This window comes from Myotis lucifugus, unplaced genomic scaffold, assembly GCF_000147115.1.
Source record: "Myotis lucifugus unplaced genomic scaffold, Myoluc2.0 scaffold_28, whole genome shotgun sequence".
NCBI lineage: Eukaryota > Metazoa > Chordata > Mammalia > Chiroptera > Vespertilionidae > Myotis > Myotis lucifugus.
Genome location: NW_005871076.1, coordinates 7,012,374 through 7,031,597, shown reverse-complemented (window position 1 = coordinate 7,031,597; position 19,224 = coordinate 7,012,374). Strand labels below are relative to the sequence as shown.

The 19,224-nt window shown below is 40.7% G+C and overlaps 1 protein-coding gene across 8 annotated transcripts in view; it reads right to left on the bottom strand.

Moving 5' to 3' along the window:
- Positions 1-17,652, bottom strand: part of FAM13B (family with sequence similarity 13 member B) — a 64,193-nt gene extending 46,541 nt beyond the window's left edge. For 7 of the 8 annotated variants that reach the window (XM_006086550.3, XM_023752136.1, XM_014453872.2 and 4 more), the window contains exons 1-4: positions 17,376-17,652; positions 4,797-4,963; positions 2,636-2,827; positions 1,794-2,006 (exon numbers count right to left, since the gene is read on the bottom strand). In XM_006086550.3, coding sequence (XP_006086612.1) covers positions 1,794-2,006; positions 2,636-2,792 — 370 coding nt within the window. In that variant the 5' untranslated portion in view covers positions 2,793-2,827; positions 4,797-4,963; positions 17,376-17,652. The remainder of the gene's footprint in view (positions 1-1,793; positions 2,007-2,635; positions 2,828-4,796; positions 4,964-17,375) is intronic. The other variant, XM_023752140.1, reaches the window with a different exon arrangement.
- Between the last annotated feature and the right edge of the window lie 1,572 nt (positions 17,653-19,224).

Here is a 19,224-nt window from a genome sequence, read left to right as displayed (position 1 = left end):
GTCGCCCTCACTGCCCCCCCTGCCGACCTGGTCACCCCATGCAGCCTGCTGTTTAGTCATTTAGTTGTCCCTCACTGCCCCCCCTGCCAGCCTGGTCGCCCCACGCAGCCTGCTGTTCAGTCGTTTGGTGGTCCTTCACTAACCACCCTGCTGGTCTGGTTGCCCCACGCAGCCTGCTGTTTGGTCGTCCATGTGGTTGTTTCGGTCGTGACGGCTCCTGGCTTTTTATATATTAGGATGTCCTGCATTCAGGAAGTATTTGTAATTTCTTTTTTAAAAATTTTCCATCACCTTTTATTGCCTCTATGCCCTCTACCACCTCTATCCATCCCCCACAATTACCACACTATTATCTGTGTCCATGAGTTCTTTTTTTCTTTTTTGCTCAATCCCTCCATCCGCCCATCCCTCCCCCGACACACAAGCCATCTGCCTGCTATCTATGAGTCTGTCTCTATTTTGCTTGGTAGTTGTTCATTAAATTCCACATGAGTGAAATCATATGGTATTTGTCTTTCTCTGACTGGCTTATTTCACTTAGCATAATGTTCTCCAGGTTCATCCATGCTGTCACAAAGGGTAATATTTTCTTCCTTTTTACAGCAGAGAAGTATTCCATTGAGTAAATGTACCACAGCTTTTTTATCCACTCATCTAGTATTTATAATTTCTTTTGTTTTGTTTTGTTTTTTGTTTTCTTAATCTTCATCCAATGATATTTTTCCATTGATTTTTGGGGCAAGTAGAAGAGAGGGAAAGACAGAAACATCGATGTGAGAAAAACACATTGATGGGTTGCCTCCTGTATGCACCCCGACCAGGGCCCGGGCCAGGGAGAAGCCTGCAACCAAGGTACATGCCCTTGACTAGGATCGAACCCAGGACCCTGTGGTCCACAGGCTGACGCTCTATCTACTGAGCCAAACCAGCTAGGACTATAATTTCTTAACATCACAGAATTTCTGTAGAAGCTCCAATTCAAAGAAATAGAGAGATTCCATTACACAGAGAAAAGCCAGAAAAAAATAATTTAAATATTTAACAAATGTATATTATATGCCATCTTCATAAAGTTTCCTGTATAATCAAACCTATCACTCATTATGTACACATGAATACCACTTGGCTCTAGGAACACAAGCATTTCCTCACTTCTTGTTCTTTCTGCCTGTCACTACCTTTACTTTTTTTTCTGCCTGTCACTACCTTTACTTTTCTTGTCCCTATTCCATTCCAGCTGGGCCCTACTTTTAGTCACCACCAAAAAACTAACCCAACAAGCACAAATTTTTTTTCTTTATTTAGCTTGGAGCCTGATGTACAATTTGATATTTTCTTTCTTTCAGGCCAAGAACAAGCTTTAGGTATATTTTAAACCTAGAATCAAAGTTGTCTTCTGATTTTTGCTAGAAAGTTCTATCAAACCAGGGATAAATATCCTGTAATAACATCACCACTAAGCAACACCACTGGCTACTCTGCTACACAAATCACCTTAAATATATTTTTTCTTTCTTCTTTCCCTATCCTCTTACTTCTTGTTCTTATATCCTGCCTTTCCTCCTCTTAAACCTATTTCTTAGACCAATTATAAAAAGTAAATATACCACAGGAATCTGGTAAGTTGCCATTCTTGACTAGACCAAACAGCCCCAAAAAGCCTATGTCCCCGAAATGGGCACATAAAAAATCAATCTCAGAACTACTATAATTACTGCTTACACATCAAGATTTCTAAAGGTAAGGAGTTTGAAATTAATGTTAAATGACTGATAAGAATCAAATTTTGTTACCTTGAGAAAGCTGCATCAAGTGAATATGCAAACTGCCAGGGATAACAGGTTCAGGAAGTTCTTGAAGGAAAAACCTAAGAAGACTAATAGCTGAGGGAACATCTGCTTCCTTAACCAAATCCACTTCTTCTCCACTGTCGTATCTCTGCCGAAGCCACTCCACTGTCTCAGCATTTCCATTGACTTGAAAAAGTCCTTGTTGCTCCAGACCTCCTACATTAGTTCAAGGCAAAATTAAATAAGCTTCAACTTCAATTACTTGGTCATATATTCTCCACTCAACTTAAAATATTCAGACTTTTGGAAAGCCATTCTTAGCTCCCCTGACTGGGCTAAACACCTTCAAATTACACACCTAGAAACATACTAACTCTGTCTGTCCTGAGGGATATTCTATTTTATCCCACCCCCCTATTTTTTTAATATATTTTTATTGATTTCAGAGAGGAAAAGAGAGGAAGAGATAGAAACATCAATGATGAAAGAGAATCATTGATCGACTGCCTCCTGCACGCTCCCTAGTGGGGATCAAGCTCCCAACCCAGGCATGTGCCCTAATCTCCTGATTCATAGGTCAAAGCTCAATCACTGAGCCACACCGGTCGGGCTATCCCACCCCATTATCCATTAAAAATACTCCTAATATCTCCCCCACACTAAAATGCTCTACATTGGGCATTTCTGAGTATAAAACACACTAAAACGTAAAAAAAGAATTTCTATTGTTTTTCCTCATTATATTTTGGACTTTCCATGCTAAAAAAAAAAAAATCCAAGATCAAAAAGGGATAAGTTGTGTTTATTAAAACAAAGGCTAGCCCTCAAAGTAAGGAAATGTATACCATGTTCCTCAATATAGTCCACAACGTGGCGGACTATGAATGGAACCTCATTGTCTGGATGTCCTCCCTGCTGCAGCTCATCAAGTGGAATTCCAAATATTTTGTTAGCAAGAACGGAGTTGCAGTTACTCAAGGAAGGGGAGGAGCTCTTCCTCATATCTTTTTTGCAGCCAGAAATCAAAGCTGTCTTTTCTGCCAAATGAAAAACAACAAAAAAAGACTATAATGATTAACAGGTGGCAATATGACTAAATACATTGAAGAAAAGGCTTTACACCTCAGTGTGTTCTCACCTATTAAATATGTTTCAGTTATCAGGCCCACACTAGTATGTTCTACAAATAAAGTTCAATATAATGACCTAAGCATTTTCTCTACTATGTAGGGTTAGGTCTAAATACTCCATTTAGCACGTGCATATTTATCAAACAATGGCAAAGTTGATCATTAAACTTAGCAAAGGACATTAATGTCCTAAAGATGAATTAAAGGGCAAATCTGGCTCAAAGAAGACCTTTACTGACCAAGCTTATTAATGACACAGGTAAGAAGCCAAACCCAATCATGTCTGGACTCTGTTATATGAAACTCATCTAACCCCTCTATTCATAAGCACCCAAATGTAAAATAATCACTTTTACAAGTGTTTCTTTTACAAAAATCACTTTTATGAATAATGGGCTAATAAAAACAAGATTAACCAGTTCTTATTTCTACATGACAGAGCAGCCATAATATTTGTTTATAAACAAAGGAAATTTTTCAGTTCTAGACATCAACTTTCAATGAGAATATTATCAATCCTGTTTCATAATTACTCAAAACAAAAATGTGCACAGCACAGAAAAACTAAGTTATTAGTCTTAACTTTGTAATTGTGATCAGTAAAGAGGCAGTGGGAAAAATGTTTCTAATATCTGAAGCATCAAAACCAATCCCAAGAAAAATTCATTTTCTAAAATAAACATATTACAATATGTGGGAAAGGAGTATTTTTAAAAGAAGGGGGATAAATGGTGATGGATGGAGACTTGACTTGGGGTAGTGAACACACAATACAGTGTACAGATGATGTGTTGTGGAATTGCGCATCTGAAACCTGTACAATTTGGTTAACCACTGCCACCCCAATAAGTTCAACAAAAAGGAAAAAAAGAGAAAAAAACTTTTTCGAAAGTTAATAATGAACAAAATGATACAAACTGGGCTTTTTTCATCACCCCAGAGAAACAACTCCTTCTGCACTACAAGAGAATGATAACAAAGCAAAAAATGTAATCTGTTCAATACTCTGTTTTTTTTTAATATATATATTTTTTATTTATTTCAGAGAGGAAGGGAGAGAGAGATAGAAACATCAATGATGACAGAGAATCATTGATTGACTGACTCCTGTACACCCCCTACTGGGGATCGAGCCTGCAATCTGGGCAGGAACCTTGACCTCCTGGTTCATAGGTCGATGTTCAACCACTGAGCCACACTGGCCAGGCAATATTCTGAAGTTTTTACAAAAATAAAGTCCAGCCCTAACCGGTTTGGCTCAGTGGATAGAGCGTCGGCCTGCAGACTGAAGGGCTCCAGGTTCAATTCCAATCAAGGGCATGTACCTTGGTTGTGGGCACATCCCCAGTAGGAGGTGTGCAGGAGGCAGTTGATTTGATGTTTCTCTCTCATCAGTGTTTCTAACCCTCTATCCCTCTCCCTTCCTCTCTGTAAAAAAATCAATAAAATATATTTTTAGAATAAATAAATAAATAAAGTCCATATATACAGTGTATTCCCCCAAAAATGTATACACACTTTAACAGCTGATAGCTCAATTTTGAAAATAAAATGTCATTTAATAGACACTGCCTTTATAATTATTTAAAGTGTGTACATACGTTTTTTGGGACACCCTACAGAATAGATGTACCCACTGGATCAAGAAAGTGTCATAACATGACTAGGAAATTAATCCATCCAACATATAAGAACAGTAGACTTTAACTTAGGGACAGCAAAATGCCATAAATTTAAATTGTTTTAGGACACATAAGATCCATTCTTCAATACATCTGGTACCAGCTTATGACTACAAACCTCAATTTATAATCAAGAGCAGTATAATAGGAAACTCCAAAATCTCTGTGGATAATTACCATTTTGAAAAACTTACCTTTGAGTACTTAAACACCTAAGTTTAAAAAACGAATTCTGCACCAGCTACCCTCACTGAGCAAGCATTCTTTTGTCATTTATGGCTGTTTGAGATTATGGCAGAAGATCAGCCTGTAGTTCCTCATTGAAGAAACGCAGAATTCGATCAGTACTTCAGCAATTAATCTAGAAGAAAAAAAAAACAATTCTTTTAATTTCCTATAACATCTTTAACTGTGAGAAGGGACTAGAATAAGCAGTGAGGTTCATTTAGGAAGATTCCTATACTGAAAGGCATTCTTCCGCCTAAAAAAAAAAAAATCTATCTGTGACCTATTTAGGGGCAAAATCTTTTTTTTTTTTTTTTTAAATATATTTTATTGATTTTTTACAGAGAGGAAGGGAGAGGGATAGAGAGTTAGAAACATCGATGAGAGAGAAACATCGATCAGCTGCCTCCTGCACATCGGGGATGTGCCCGCAACCCAGGTACATGCCCTTGACCGGAATCGAACCTGGGACCTTTCAGTCCCCAGGCCGACGCTCTATCCACCGAGCCAAACCGGTTTCGGCATAGGGGCAAAATCTTGCACAAAGTTTAAAAGTCTAATGGTTAACTAGGGTAAGAATCTTTCTACCAAAAATAAATAACAGAACTGCACAGGAGAATCTTTGGCAGTACACATTTTCAGAGATTATGTTATTCAAATAATTCATTTTCCTCAATGGACCCACATTTGCATAGACACCCCACACAGTTCTATTCCATCCATATATACTCAGAACAAAGCATGGAAACATTTTCAGATCAAAGAATGAAAGATAATTTTAAGCTTGAAACTTCACTTACATACTTTATTCTTTTCTTTGTATACAACAAACATTTTGTTAGCAAGAACTAGTTATCTGAGCTTTCTGATTTGGAGAGGTAATAGTACATGTTGGAAAAGATCAATTAACAGAACCAGAAGGGCATGCACTCAAATATCAACTCCACCATTCTGTAGATGTGACCCTGAACAACTTCCATGTCTCTAAGCCTAGGTTTCCTTATATAAAATAATACCTACACACTTGTTAAGTTTAACTGAGATAATGCATGCATGTAATACATAGAGAATCCGTTTCCATTCTCTTCTTTGAATAATATTAAACACTAGCAAACAGGCTGGAGAGAGAGGGGAAGAAGGGAAAAACCTGTTTGGCAATGTTTAATCACCTGTGAATTCTCATAATCTATTTTAAAATCTTTTAATAAGCTCAGTAAACTACACTGAAGCATTCTGCTTAAGAAAAGTTCAGGGTTCAATATCTACAGGGGATTTGTTACTCCTCCTCGGATATGAAATCTGAAGATGCTCAAGTCTCTATATAAAACTAGAGGCCCAGTGCACGAAATTCCTGCACGGGTGCAGTCCCTAGGCCTGGCTGGCGATCAAAGCACGGGTGTCTGGCATGGAAGGGCAGGTCCCAGCTCTGGGCCCTGGGCAACACCTGGGCCACTGGGGCCCCACACGCCTCCCTCTGCCTAAGTCACAGCACCAAGTCCCCACGCAGAGATGTGGTGAGTGCGACCAAATGCCGCAGTCATATATTCAGAGGTAATATATATTACCCCTCCAAATCAGAAAGCTCAGATAACTAGTTCTTGCTAACAAAATGTTTGTTGTATACAAAGAAAAGAATAAAGTATGTAAGTGAAGTTTCAAGCTTAAAATTATGACATAAAAAGGGGTATTTGCTTGATGTACAATAAATGAAGACTCATTAGAAGAGTCTGTCAGAAGCAAATTATATATAATCGCTAAAATAGCTACTCATTTAGTGTCCTTAGTGAAATCAGGAACCAGTTATCTCATCCTGTGTTCTCTACTACTCTCAGCCTCTAACTGAACAATCTGAAAAGCATCTTTCCTAAGGTGACACTGGGTAGGAATCTATGAATTCATCAGTACAAAGATCCTTACTACTAGAAAAACAAAGGCATAAATTTTTCAGCTATTGAGTTTTTCTCCTGAAGAGCATCGACCATGAAGATGAAAACAGCAGCAGCTAATATTAAATGAGCAGTTCCTGTGTGCTAGACAGTTCATGCACTTTACATGTATTAATCGGGTATTATTCTTTTAACCTTTATTTTAATGAGACATTGCATAGAGATTTATCAATTTACCCACAGTAATCCCAACTGTTAAGGGTCAGAGGCAGAATTTGAACCCAGACAGTTTGAACTGGGTTCAAATTCTGGCTCTTAAAGTCCTTGTTCTTAATCACTATACAATTTAAAGTACCATAGAATCTCACATTTTATCACTCAAACTGGCCACAAAATCTTACATACATTTTAGGAGGTCATTTATTCCTAGCTTGCTGAAAGGTTATTTAATGCGTGACATTAGTGGCAAGCCCTACTAGTCAATGATTATTCACTTGAGACCTTTATGTAGAGCACATTATTGAGGGCATTCAGACTGCAGTGGCCCAAAATATTTCTGCAGACTGCAAAATAGTTTTTGACATTACTTAGTCCTGCTCCACTCCCCTTTACAGAACTTAAATCAGGGGTCCTCAAACTACGGCCCGCGGGCCACATGCAAATACAAATATTGTATTTGTTCCCGTTTTGTTTTTTTATTTCAAAATAAGATATGTGCAGTGTGTATAGGAATTTGTTCATAGTTTTTTTTTAAACTATAGTCCGGCTCTCCAACAGTCTGAGGGACAGTGAACTGGCCCCCTGTTTAAAAAGTTTGAGGACCCCTGACTTAAATCATGTAAATATTCCTTCTACATCTGTAGTGAGTTGAATAGTGTCCCCAAAAATCTCATGTCTACCTAGAACCTCAAATGTGACTATTTGGAAATAGGATCTTTATGTATGTAATTAATTATCTCAAAAATGAAATCATCCTAGTTGTAGGGTGAATCCTAAATCCAATGACTGGTGTCCTTATAAGATGATAAGACACACACAGTGGGTAAGAAGGCCACATAAAGATGGAGGAAGAAAAGTAAGTTATACTGTCACAAGACAAGAAACAACATCAAGAGCCACCAGAAGTTGAAAGAGGCAAGGAAGTCTGCACCAGAGCTTCAAAAGGAGTATGGCCCTGCCCACACCTTAACTTTAGACTTCTGGCCTCTTGATCTGTGAGAGAAAAATTTCTATTTTAGAGTCACCACATTTGTAGTCATTTGTCATTGTAGTCCTAGAAAAGTAATGGAACATCTAAACTACAATTTCCAATTCTCAAAGAATTAAAAAAAAAAAAAATAGCAGGTACCACAAAAAATGTCCCAAAGAAATCTGATGAAATATCTTAACAGATAGGATCAATAAAATGAAAAAGGCAATTAAATAAAAGGCTTAACACAGAGGATACAATGTGTAGACTTTCAAGGAATAGAGTGGTCCTGATACACCAAGATTGTGGTTCCATACCCAATCAGGGGACATACAATCAGCAAACAACAAATGCATAAATAGGTGGAATAACAAATTATTGTCTGTCTCTCTCTCCCTAATAAATTTTAAAAAAATTTTAATACGTTTTTATTGATTTCAGAGAGGAAGGGAGAGGAAGAGATAGAAACATCAATGAGCCCTAACCGGTTTGGCTCAGTGGATAGAGCATTGGCCTGCAGACTCAAGGGTCCCAGGTTCGATTCCAGTCAAGGGCATGTACCTTGGTTGCGGGCACATACCCAGTAGGGGGTGTGCTGGAGGCAGCTAATCGACGTTTCTCTCTCATCAATGTTTCTAACTCTCTATCCCTCTCCCTTCCTCTCTGTATAAAATCAATAAAAATATATTTTAAAAAAGAAAAAAGAAACATCAATGATAAGAAAGAATCATTGATTGGCTGCCTCCTGCACACCCCCTACTGGGGATAGAGCCCACAACCCGGGCATGTGCCTGACTAGGAATGGAACCATGACCTCCTGGTTCATAGGTTAACACTCAACCACTGAGCCAGGCTGGCCAGGCCAATTTTTTTTTAAAATTTAAGATATAAAATAGCCAAAGGCTTCCAAAATGATGATTTTATTATAAATCAAAACAGCAAAGTCATTTTATTTTATTTTTTTTTAAATATATTTATTGATTTTTTACAGAGAGGAAGGGAGAGAGATAGAGAGCCAGAAACATCGATGAGAGAGAAACATCAATCAGCTGCCTCCTGCACATCCCCCACTGGGGATGTGTCCACAACCCAGGTACATGCCCCTGACCGGAATCGAACCCGGGACCCTTCAGTCCGCAGGCCGACGCTCTATCCACTGAGCCAAACCGGTTTCGGCGAAAGTCATTTTAAATACAAGTGACAGTTGCCTGGCATGATGGCATTGACAATGAATAAAAAATCTTGAATTTTACATTACATACTTTACCATGAGGCAAGAGTGATAAAAGTAATGTAATTAAATACCAATTATTGATAAAGATGGCTGATGGGTACATTCAGAAAAGCCTACCTTCATATTCCAAACTGAATTCTGCTAAGGCTCAAGGTAGTTTTGCACTCCATTCAGATCCATTTATATATAGACATATGTATGACAGCAACACACCATTCTTATTAGCATAGAATCTAAGTTTTAAATACCTAATAAAACTAGTGAGGGTTTTTTTTAAAAGGTAGAACACCAGCATCAATACTAAATATAAGAGCAGAGAGCAGATAGCATTAGCTCTTACATATGCAGGACTATTTTAGGGCTTAAGTATATATCACTCATTTATCCTTACATAATCCTATGGAAATAGATACTCCTATATATCCATTTCACTAATGAGAAACTAAAAAGCACTGAGAACTAAAAAGCAGAGCTGATGGAAATGTTCTATGTCACAATTGTGGTAGTGGTGGTTACAATGCTTAATGTACTTGTCAAAATATGTAATGCTTATTGAACTGAACATTTTAAATTGGTGAATGCTATTGTATTTAAATTATACTTCAACTAGTGGCCCGGTGCACAAAATTCATGCACTCGGGGCAGGGTGGGGGAGGGGGTAGGGTGTCCCCCAGCCTGGCCTGTGCCATGTCACAGCCGCAAGCCTCACATCCCTGGGCCCAGCACCGGGGGCAGGGATGCAAGCCTCACATCCCTGGGCCCAGTGCTGAGGGCAGAGACGTGAGCCTCACGCAAGTACCCGACACTGCAAGTCCCCGCTCAACCACGCCTGCTGCACACACAGCCTCCTGCTGATCAGTCGTTATGCGTGAGGGCGTCACAACCATTTGCATATTAGCCTTTTATTATTAAGATAAAGATGAAAAAATAAAGAGGAAAATATCACACAGCCCAGCAGACATGGCTCAGTGGTTGAGCGTCGAACTATGAACCAGGAGGTCAGGGCACATGCCCGGGTTGCAGGCTCGATCACCAGTGTGGGGCGTGCAGAAGGCAGCCAATCAATGATTCTCTCTCATCATTGATGTTTCTCTTTCTCCCTCTCTCTTCCTCTCTGAAATTATACACACACACACACACACACACACACACACACATATATTTTAAATATTTTTCCACCTCAAAAGAAAAATAAAAGATTTATTTTAACCATATTTCAAGAACCAATCCTGGCCCTAGCTGATTTGGCTCAGTGTATAGAGCGTCAGCCTGCAGATTGAAGGGTCCCGGGTTCAATTCCAGTCAAAAGCACATGGCCGGGTTGCAGGCTCGTGCAGAAGGCAGCCAATCAGTAATTCTCATTGACGTAATCATGTCTCTCTCTCTTCCTCTCTGAAATCAATGAAAAAGTATTTTTTTAAAAAAGAACCAATCTTGTGTTTGCCCCTTCTGTGCTATCTAGCATATCCAGAAATTACAATATAATTTTCAATACAGCGTACCTAAGAAATACAGAATAAAGTTAAACTGAAAACATTAATTACAGACATCAGTTTAAAGTCTTTTCAAAGTAAATAATTTAAGAAAACACTACAACAGTAATAAGATAAGGTCTACAACTTACTATTAACAGTTTATCATTTTACATATAAGGCAACCTATAGTAAGAGCAGTATCTGCCACCCTAACCGGTTTGGCTCAGTGGATAGAGCGTTGGCCTGTGGACTGAAGGGTCCCAGGTTCGATTCCGGTCAAGGGCATGTACCTTGGTTGCAGGCACATCCCCAGTAGGGGGTGTGCAGGAGGCAGCTGATCAGTTTCTCTCTCATCGATGTTTCTAACTCTCTATCCCTCTCCCTTCCTCTCTGTAAAAAAAAACAATAAAATATATATTTTTTAAAAAGATGGAATAGTTTGGTCTCGCTCAATGTATCCATCTATTCATTTAAATGTCCATTAAATTTAAAAAAAAGAAAGCAGTATCTGCCAAGATAAATTATCATTTTCATGTGAAAAAGTTCCACCTTCAAACTCAATAGAAATAAACAAGAAAAGTTGCTTTTGTCCAAAATGCTTTTGACAAAATAGGATACAATTTACATAGAGAAGCTTAAAAGAGCTACCTCAAAATTGCTAAAAATTACCCCCCCCCCAAAAAAAAGCAAAACAAAACAAAACAGAAAACTCATCACTAATATACAAAGAGAGAAGAGCCAAGAGGGAGCTAGGTCTCAAAGATGGTAAGCTGTGGGAAAAGAGATTTAAGTTTGTAGACAAGTGCTGTGTCTAACTATAAATCAGTGAACCAAACTTAAGAAAAATAAATTTACCCCTGCTCCATACATTCAGCTTTTCATTAGTATACTCTAAACAATGCACCGAAGCAAAGGAAAAGGCACCTCTTTCATTCTAACTGAACAAGGATGGTACTTCAAAAGTTGCCAATAAGCTAAATTGGTGGTTCCTTCCTAGACTGAGAAACTGGCAAGGCATTAATTTGTCTGAGATCCTTAACAGTACACTAAGCAAACAGAAAGGTTGAACACATGTCTCACCAGCACATAAACTGATCGGTCAAGTGTTCATAGATGCTATTTGATCAGGAAAACACAAGTCATTTAAATTATTATTAGACTCATATTGACTTTGCTCAAGTAATTTATCAAAGTATAAGTAAGAATTCATTAGAAAGTTTTTAAATTAAAGAGAGCTCTAACACTCAAAAGTTTAGGAACGCCTTTGCTACAAAGAAAAAAGAAAGTATAAAGGATTTCTTGCAAATCCTATGCCTGAGGATTTGTTCGCTTCAACATACTATTTTTTAAGCATATTTTTATTGATTTCAGAGAGGAAGGAAGAGGGAGAGAGAGAGTTGGAACCATCAATGATGAGAGAGAATCATTGATCGGCTGCCTCTTGCACACCCCCAACTGGGGATCGAGCCCCACCCGGGCATGTGCCCCCAACCAAAATCGAACCTGGGGACACTCTATCCATTGAGCCAAAACCAGCTGGGGCTCAACATACTATGTGAGGGAACAGTACCCCATGGTGATTCCATGAAACTACAATGAACAATGGAATCAAGCATATTTTGTAGGACTATATTTGCCAAATCGTGGTACTAGATACAGAACATATTTTTCAGACTACAACTCACCTAATGTAAAACATTTCACCTAGAGACAGCTTACTATTCCTCTCTTATTCAAAGTATTCAGGCAAAAATTGGTTGCCCCTAGAGATAATCTATTGGTAATAGATTGCCTAATTTTTGACAAACTCAAAAAGGGTTTCATGGGCACAGTCAAATATTTTATAACCTATAACCATGATTTTAAGTTATTGAAATTAAGACAAAAGTAATAAAGCCAGAGGGAAATAAAATTCCCTGTGACAAGTCCCCTAATCTATTCTCACCAATCTCAATACTAAAACCTAATCTGAATTCCCCTGCACAAAATTCCTAATTTTTTTCCTACTGCCTAGAGGCCAAGACAATATATTTTTTAATCAGGAAAAAAACTATGAGCACAGTCCTCAAATATGTATGTTTATTTCTAGAGTAGTGAACATTGTACTAGCATATTATGCATATCATAAATATACACAAAAATATTTTTTAAATAAACAGAAACAAAAATTTCAATTCTACACTCCTCTCTCTCCCTCCCTCCCTCTCTCTCTCTCTCTCCCTCCCCCCCCTCTCACACACACACACACACACTCTCTCTCTCTCTCTCTCTCTCTCAATAGGTCATCTGCCTATCCAAAGTGCCACACATACATACACACACACACACACACACACACACACACACACACACACTCAATAGGTCATCCATCTACCTATCCAAAGTTCCAGTACCAGTACCTCACTTTTGAGATCAGCAACCCAAAGCACTGGTTCTCCTACTTCATCTGGGAGTGGGGAGGGGTTTATTCAAAGTAAGTTTACAGTTGTGAATACAGAAAACAGAGTTTATTCTTGGATTATTATTTATTACCTGTTGTATTATCTTCTATACAAGCAACTATAAACCTACTTTTGTCCCACCCTGTATAGAATGCAAAGCCACAAGCCAATGCAGCATTCAGGTGACTGTAATACATACAAAGTTTTAAGAACCTCTGGCATACAGGATAAACTCTAAACTCCATTGCATGGTCTACAAGTATGTCATCTACCAGTAAAATCTCCTTTCCTGATACTCCTCCACCTGACTGGACTCTTCAGCAATAAATACTTAACTACTTGAAGTTCACACAGGTTTTGCACATACTATTTTCTGTGCTTGGAGCCCTAACTCAACACCATGACCAACCCCATCCTGTTCAACAAACTTATACTGATCTTCAAAAGTCTCAACTCCAGGTCTCGCCAATTTGGCTCAGTGGATAGAGCCTCAGCCTGAGGACTGAAAGGTCCCAGGTTCAATTCTGGTCAAGGGCCTGGTTTGCGGGTTCGATCCCCAGTGTGGGGTGTGCAGGAGGCAGCCAATTGATGATTCTCTCACATCATTGATGTTCCTATCTCTCTCTCCCTCTCCCTTCCTCTCTGAAGTCATTAACAATATATTTTTAAAAAAATAAATTTTTTTTTTAAAGTCTCAACTCCAGCTTCCTGTCAAACATTCCCTTACTTCTTGGGACAGACAGTTCTTTGCTCCTAATGTACCTTTCACCTTTTTAGCAATTACCTCACACAATAGAAGACAGGAACCATGTCATTTCACATTTGTATCACCAAAGACCTCACACAATGCCTGACACATAATTTTTTTTAATATACGCTGAATAAAGACATAAATGAGAAGCAAATAATGTTGGCTGTTCAAAGTTAAAAGCTGTCATACCGACTTCCGGCAATAACCAAAGATAATCAAATCAAGAAGGGAAAGCAACCATCATTTATAGAATATCTGTAAGCATTTTACAGATTATTTCTCATACCAAGAATAATGCTGTGTGAAGAGCTTAATGAGGGAAAAAGGAGTACCTATGTAATACTTTCAACAATAAAGATTAAAAAGATCAACCGAAGGACTTGTATGCATGCATATGAGCATAACCAATGGACACAAGACACTGGGGGACATGGGAGGCTAGGGGAGGGTCAAGGGGAGAAAAAAAAAGGAGACATATATAATATTCTTTGTAATACTTTAAGCAATAAAACAACTAAAAACACAAAAAATAGCAAAAAAATAAAATAAAAAATAAAGATTAAAAGGAAAAGTAAAAAGGTAAAAAATAAAAAAGAATGCCGCAAAGCAGGCACTATTCCCCTTTTACATGTATTGTGAGTCTCAACTCACTTGGCTAAACTTCAAAATTTGAAATGGTTATGCTAGAATGTGCCACTGGATCTAACTGCAAATCTTTCTAATGAAAGTCTTAAAAAAAAACCAGAACATTAAAATAAGCACCATTAAAGGGCAAACTATTTACTCACATTTACTTAGAAACCAGCCACAATTCTGATTCAAAAAGCCAAGAAGACCATGTGGTACCTGGAGTTAGTCTCCAAAATTAGATAAATTTCCCCAAAGGATGACCTCTGAAATATCTGTCAGATCTAGAGTTCTACATGGTTCACATATCAGTACATTAAAAATAAAATAAAAACAGGAAAAAGTTTAATCTTACTTATGCAAGTATAAAGAAAGGTGACACTCTAAATGCTTGTCTCCTGATTAAGAGGCAAACCTATAATGTTCTATGGCTAGATGGCCCCCCCAAAGATTCCCTTTCCCCACTTAATGTCACTGGTCTGCTAATTTAGCATGATTTTCTATTAAGTCAAAGTGAATATCTGCTAAATTAGCTCTTCCCACTAGGTATCAGCACAATGATGGATCCGTTTTTAAAAAAAAGGTACACGATTTTATATGCATAATAGAGAACACATTGTCAGTTATGTGTGTGCATAATCGTAATTTTTACAAATGTACTCTTCAAGACTCCTCTATTCTAGTAACCTTTCACCTCTTCTCCATTGAAAGGATGCACACCAAGGGCCCACTTAGTGCAATGAGTTATGTCTTAAGAAGACCAGTTTATCATTCCTTATAGCTCATTAATACAAAACTACAACAAACTTCATTTTTTGTATAAGGGATATTAAGGGTAATTGAACAACTTGTTCTAGCCAAATGAATCCCTTGAAATCAGAACATTTCTCTTTTTGCACAGACGTATAAAAACTGCTTTGGGGGAAAGTAAGGAAACTGGAACATGAAAAAAAAAAATACTAATTATACTTATTTGTATATCTGTCTTCTCCATTAGACTGTGAACTTTGAGTGCAAAGAAAGTATAGCTATAGCAATTTATACTACTATTTCCCCAATACTAAAGTTAGTGTACAGCCAAAACCGGTTTGGCTCAGTGGATAGAGCATCAGCCTGTGGACTGAAAGGTCCCAGGTTCCATTCCGGTCAAGGACATGTACCTGGGTTGCGGGCACATCCCCAGTGGGAGATGTGCAGGAGGCAGCTGATCAATGTTTCTCTCTCACCGATGTTTCTAACTCTATCTCTCTCCCTTCCTCTCTGTAAAAAATCAATAAAATATATTTTAAAAATAAATAAATAAAGTTAGTGTACAATGAAGAGGGAAGCCATGCAGACTAAGATTATTCATAAATGATAACAAAAGTAGTCATTTTATTGGAGAAAAACATTTCTGCCATTTTCTCTGTCCTAAAACAATGGCATTCTAATAAAAAATATTTTACTTCACCCAATGAATAATTTTATGACACTGTGATATGCCTTCCTACATCTTTCCAAGGACTGAAACTGTCACAGATCCCTAATTGGTGACACAATTAAATTGGAGAATATACTGCCCCAGTTTGTTTTTTTTTTGGGGGGGGGGGGGGTATTCATTTTATTTGTTGATTTGAGAGAGGGAAAGAGAAAGAGACATCGATTTGTTGTTCCACTTATTTACACATTCACTGGTCGATTCTTTTATGTGCCCAGACCAGGATTCAACCTGCAAGGGGATCCAGGTGCAATCTTGGGAGTATCAGGACCTCGCTCTGACAAACTCAGCTGCCCAGCCAGGGCTCTGTCCCAGTTTTAAAAGCAGCACAGATTCAGGAAGTAAAAAGGGGCTCCGATGGATGTACAAATGATGACCAGTTCATTGAATTCCATTCAACAAGTACTTACTAAATGCATAGACCTGTGAGAAACCGGGCCAACAAGTACAGCACGATAACAAAAAAGGAAAGTTGACGACAAAAGTAGCCTCACATTAACCCAAAAAGTCACTTAATTCAAAACTATCCTTTAATGTCTGCCTTTTTAAAACTAAGTGCATCCCAGTTATTTGTTCACAGTCAGCAATACTGTGGCTCCGGTTGCCATTTTTACATGATCACAAACTTGAAAGATAAATGCCCAACACTTTAGAGACTTTTTTCATTAATTCGACGGCATAATGGGGAACCGAATGCAATTTTGCAACTGTCTTTCTAAAAGTCAACTTCATTTTTCATTGATTACAAACAAAAAAGCTCACAAATTCCCACTGGGCAAGTGTGCGAACCGATTCAATTTCCTATAACCTTATCTCGGAAACCAGCCCCCCCCCCCCCCCCCGGAAACGTAACGCAGTGCCCTCTGGCCTGACCTGTGCGCAGTGCCTTCTAGACCAGGTCCCCAGGGCAACCAAACAGGCTAATTCCGGCGGACTTCTTCCGAGCGATTTAAGGAAGTCGGCCCTTCGCTTCCTCTCTCACGTGATCTTTAAAAGGGGCGCAGTGAGCCTTGTAGCGACCACACCTCCCTTTTCGCATCAACTTCGCTGCCCAGCATAAAGGAAGTGGGCAGGGAGGCGGCGGCGGGGCCGGATGTCCAGGAAAACCCGCCAAACAAATCTGGGGTTGCGGGGGCCCTCTTCTATTTGGGAGAGGCGGGTCGGGTACGGCCCGCCCGCGCCGCACTCTTCGCCTAAAACCGAAAGGCTTCCCCTCAAACCCGCGCAGCCAGGGCCCGGCTTCCTTCGCTTTTCCTCAGAGAGAAGAGCGCGCCTCTCTACCAAATGCCCACACCTGCAGGTCCTGGCCAGGGCGCCTCATTTCCCCGATGCCCTCCGCCCTTGGGCCCGCCGCGGGGGGAATGGCCCTCGTGGCCCTCCATAGCCGGGGGGGGGGGTGGCGGGGGGGAGAGCCGCGGCGACCGGCGACCAGCGCATGCGCAGACAGGGTACCCGCCCGTTCACCTACCGTTGGAACCGCGACGCCCCGTTCCCCGGCCGCGGCCGCTTCTCCAGGACCCGCGGGGACGGGAGGAGGACGAGAACTGAGGCCTCGAGCGCGTCCGCGGCCGGCAAGCCTCTTCCGAAGACGGCCGCTGGCGAGGGTCTAGAGCGGCGGCTGAGGCACGGGGCCAGCCCGATAAGCGACCCCCGGATGTCCCCGGCGGTGGCGGCGGCGGAGACGCGGGAGAGGGGGCGGGAGCGGCGACGGAGGCGGCAGCTGAGGCGCACAGCCTCCCTAACGGCAAGCGGGAGGAGCGCGGAGGGCGGAGGGCGGGCAGGGGCCGGGCCGGACGTGACGTACGTGGGAGGGGAGGGGGCGGGGCTTGTGCGCCGCGAGGGCGGGGATACCCCCAGCCCCAGCCGCAGGCTCGGAGTCTGCGGGCTTCGGGAACGCGTTTCTTCTCCTGAATTCGGGCCCTGGATTGGGGTGCGAGAAGCCGGGCGCGGGCCTGAGGGAGGCGTCTGGGGCTCCTCAGCCTGGGGAGGGGCTGTAGGAAGGATAAGGACCGGTCGGCCGGAAGACCGAGGTCGCGCCTGGGCTCTGCGGAGGGGGTCGTGCCCCCCTGCAAAGGCCAGAATGACCCGGGTGCCCTTGTCCGAGTTAGGAGCACCGAGACCTTCACGGAAAACCGCCGGCGGACCGAGGCGGTGACTCAGGCTCCTAGTCCCAGAACCGGGGTTAGGTCGGGGACCACGGCCGCCTCCCACCTGCCTCCTCACGTGAGGACGTGGCCTAGACTCTAGAGCAGTGGTTCTCAAGCTTCCTAATGCCCCGACCCTTTAATACAGTTCCTCATGTTGTGGTGACCCCCAACCATAAAATTATTTTCGTTGCTATTTTATAACTGTAATTTTGCTACTGTTATGAATCGTAATGTAAATATCTGATATGCAGGATGTATTTTCATTGTTACAAATTGAACATAATTAAAGCATAGTGATTAATCACAAAACCAATATGTAATTATATATGTGTTTTCTGATGGTCTTAGGCGACCCCTGTGAAAGGGTCGTTCGACCCCCAAAGGGGTCGGACCCACAGGTTGAGAACCGCTGCTCTAGAGAGAGCACAGATGCCTCTGAGGCCGAGGGAGTCTGAGAATATGAAAGTCCATAGGCAACGTGTTCACAGGGAGCTTTCTATACCAAACCAGAGTTTGAGAGGCAGACCTGAAATGAGAAAAAAAGAATGGGGAGCCCTCTGAGCCTGGGGCGCCTGTACTTCATTGCAGCTCCCACACGCTCCCAAAGGTTTGCATATTCAGCCCATCTCTGCTTTGCTTTAGTCTGTTAAGGGCTTTAGGTGTTCCATTGAGTAGAACACAGTGTTCTTCCTTTGGACGCCCTGGCAGTGGGTAGATCCACACCTACACAAAGAATTCTGGGTGTCTGTAAAAATATAAACCACCACGATTCGCTTGTCCCCTACCTGCCTCAGCTGGAAGTCAGTAACCTGGAAAATGTAAAACAAAGAACCCTCATAGAACTTGAGACAATATTAAAAAAAAAAAAAAAGTCACCCTATGAGATGATCTGTAAATGTGTTACAGAGGCCAGGGTGGCTCCCAACTTTCATCAGAGTAAAATAAATAATCTGTAACTTAAGTGTCACATGCCCAGTTGATGCTGTCATAAAAGAAGGGTGGGGTCCATAAAGAGTCTAGAACCAGCAGAATCTCAATAAGAATGTATTGTGAGCTCCCACTCTGTCCAAGAGAAAGGTTACTGATTCTAATAACCAGGACCAATACCCATGATCAGGACAGTTAAAAAAACTTAATTTGGATCAGTCACACAATCAACAAATATTTACT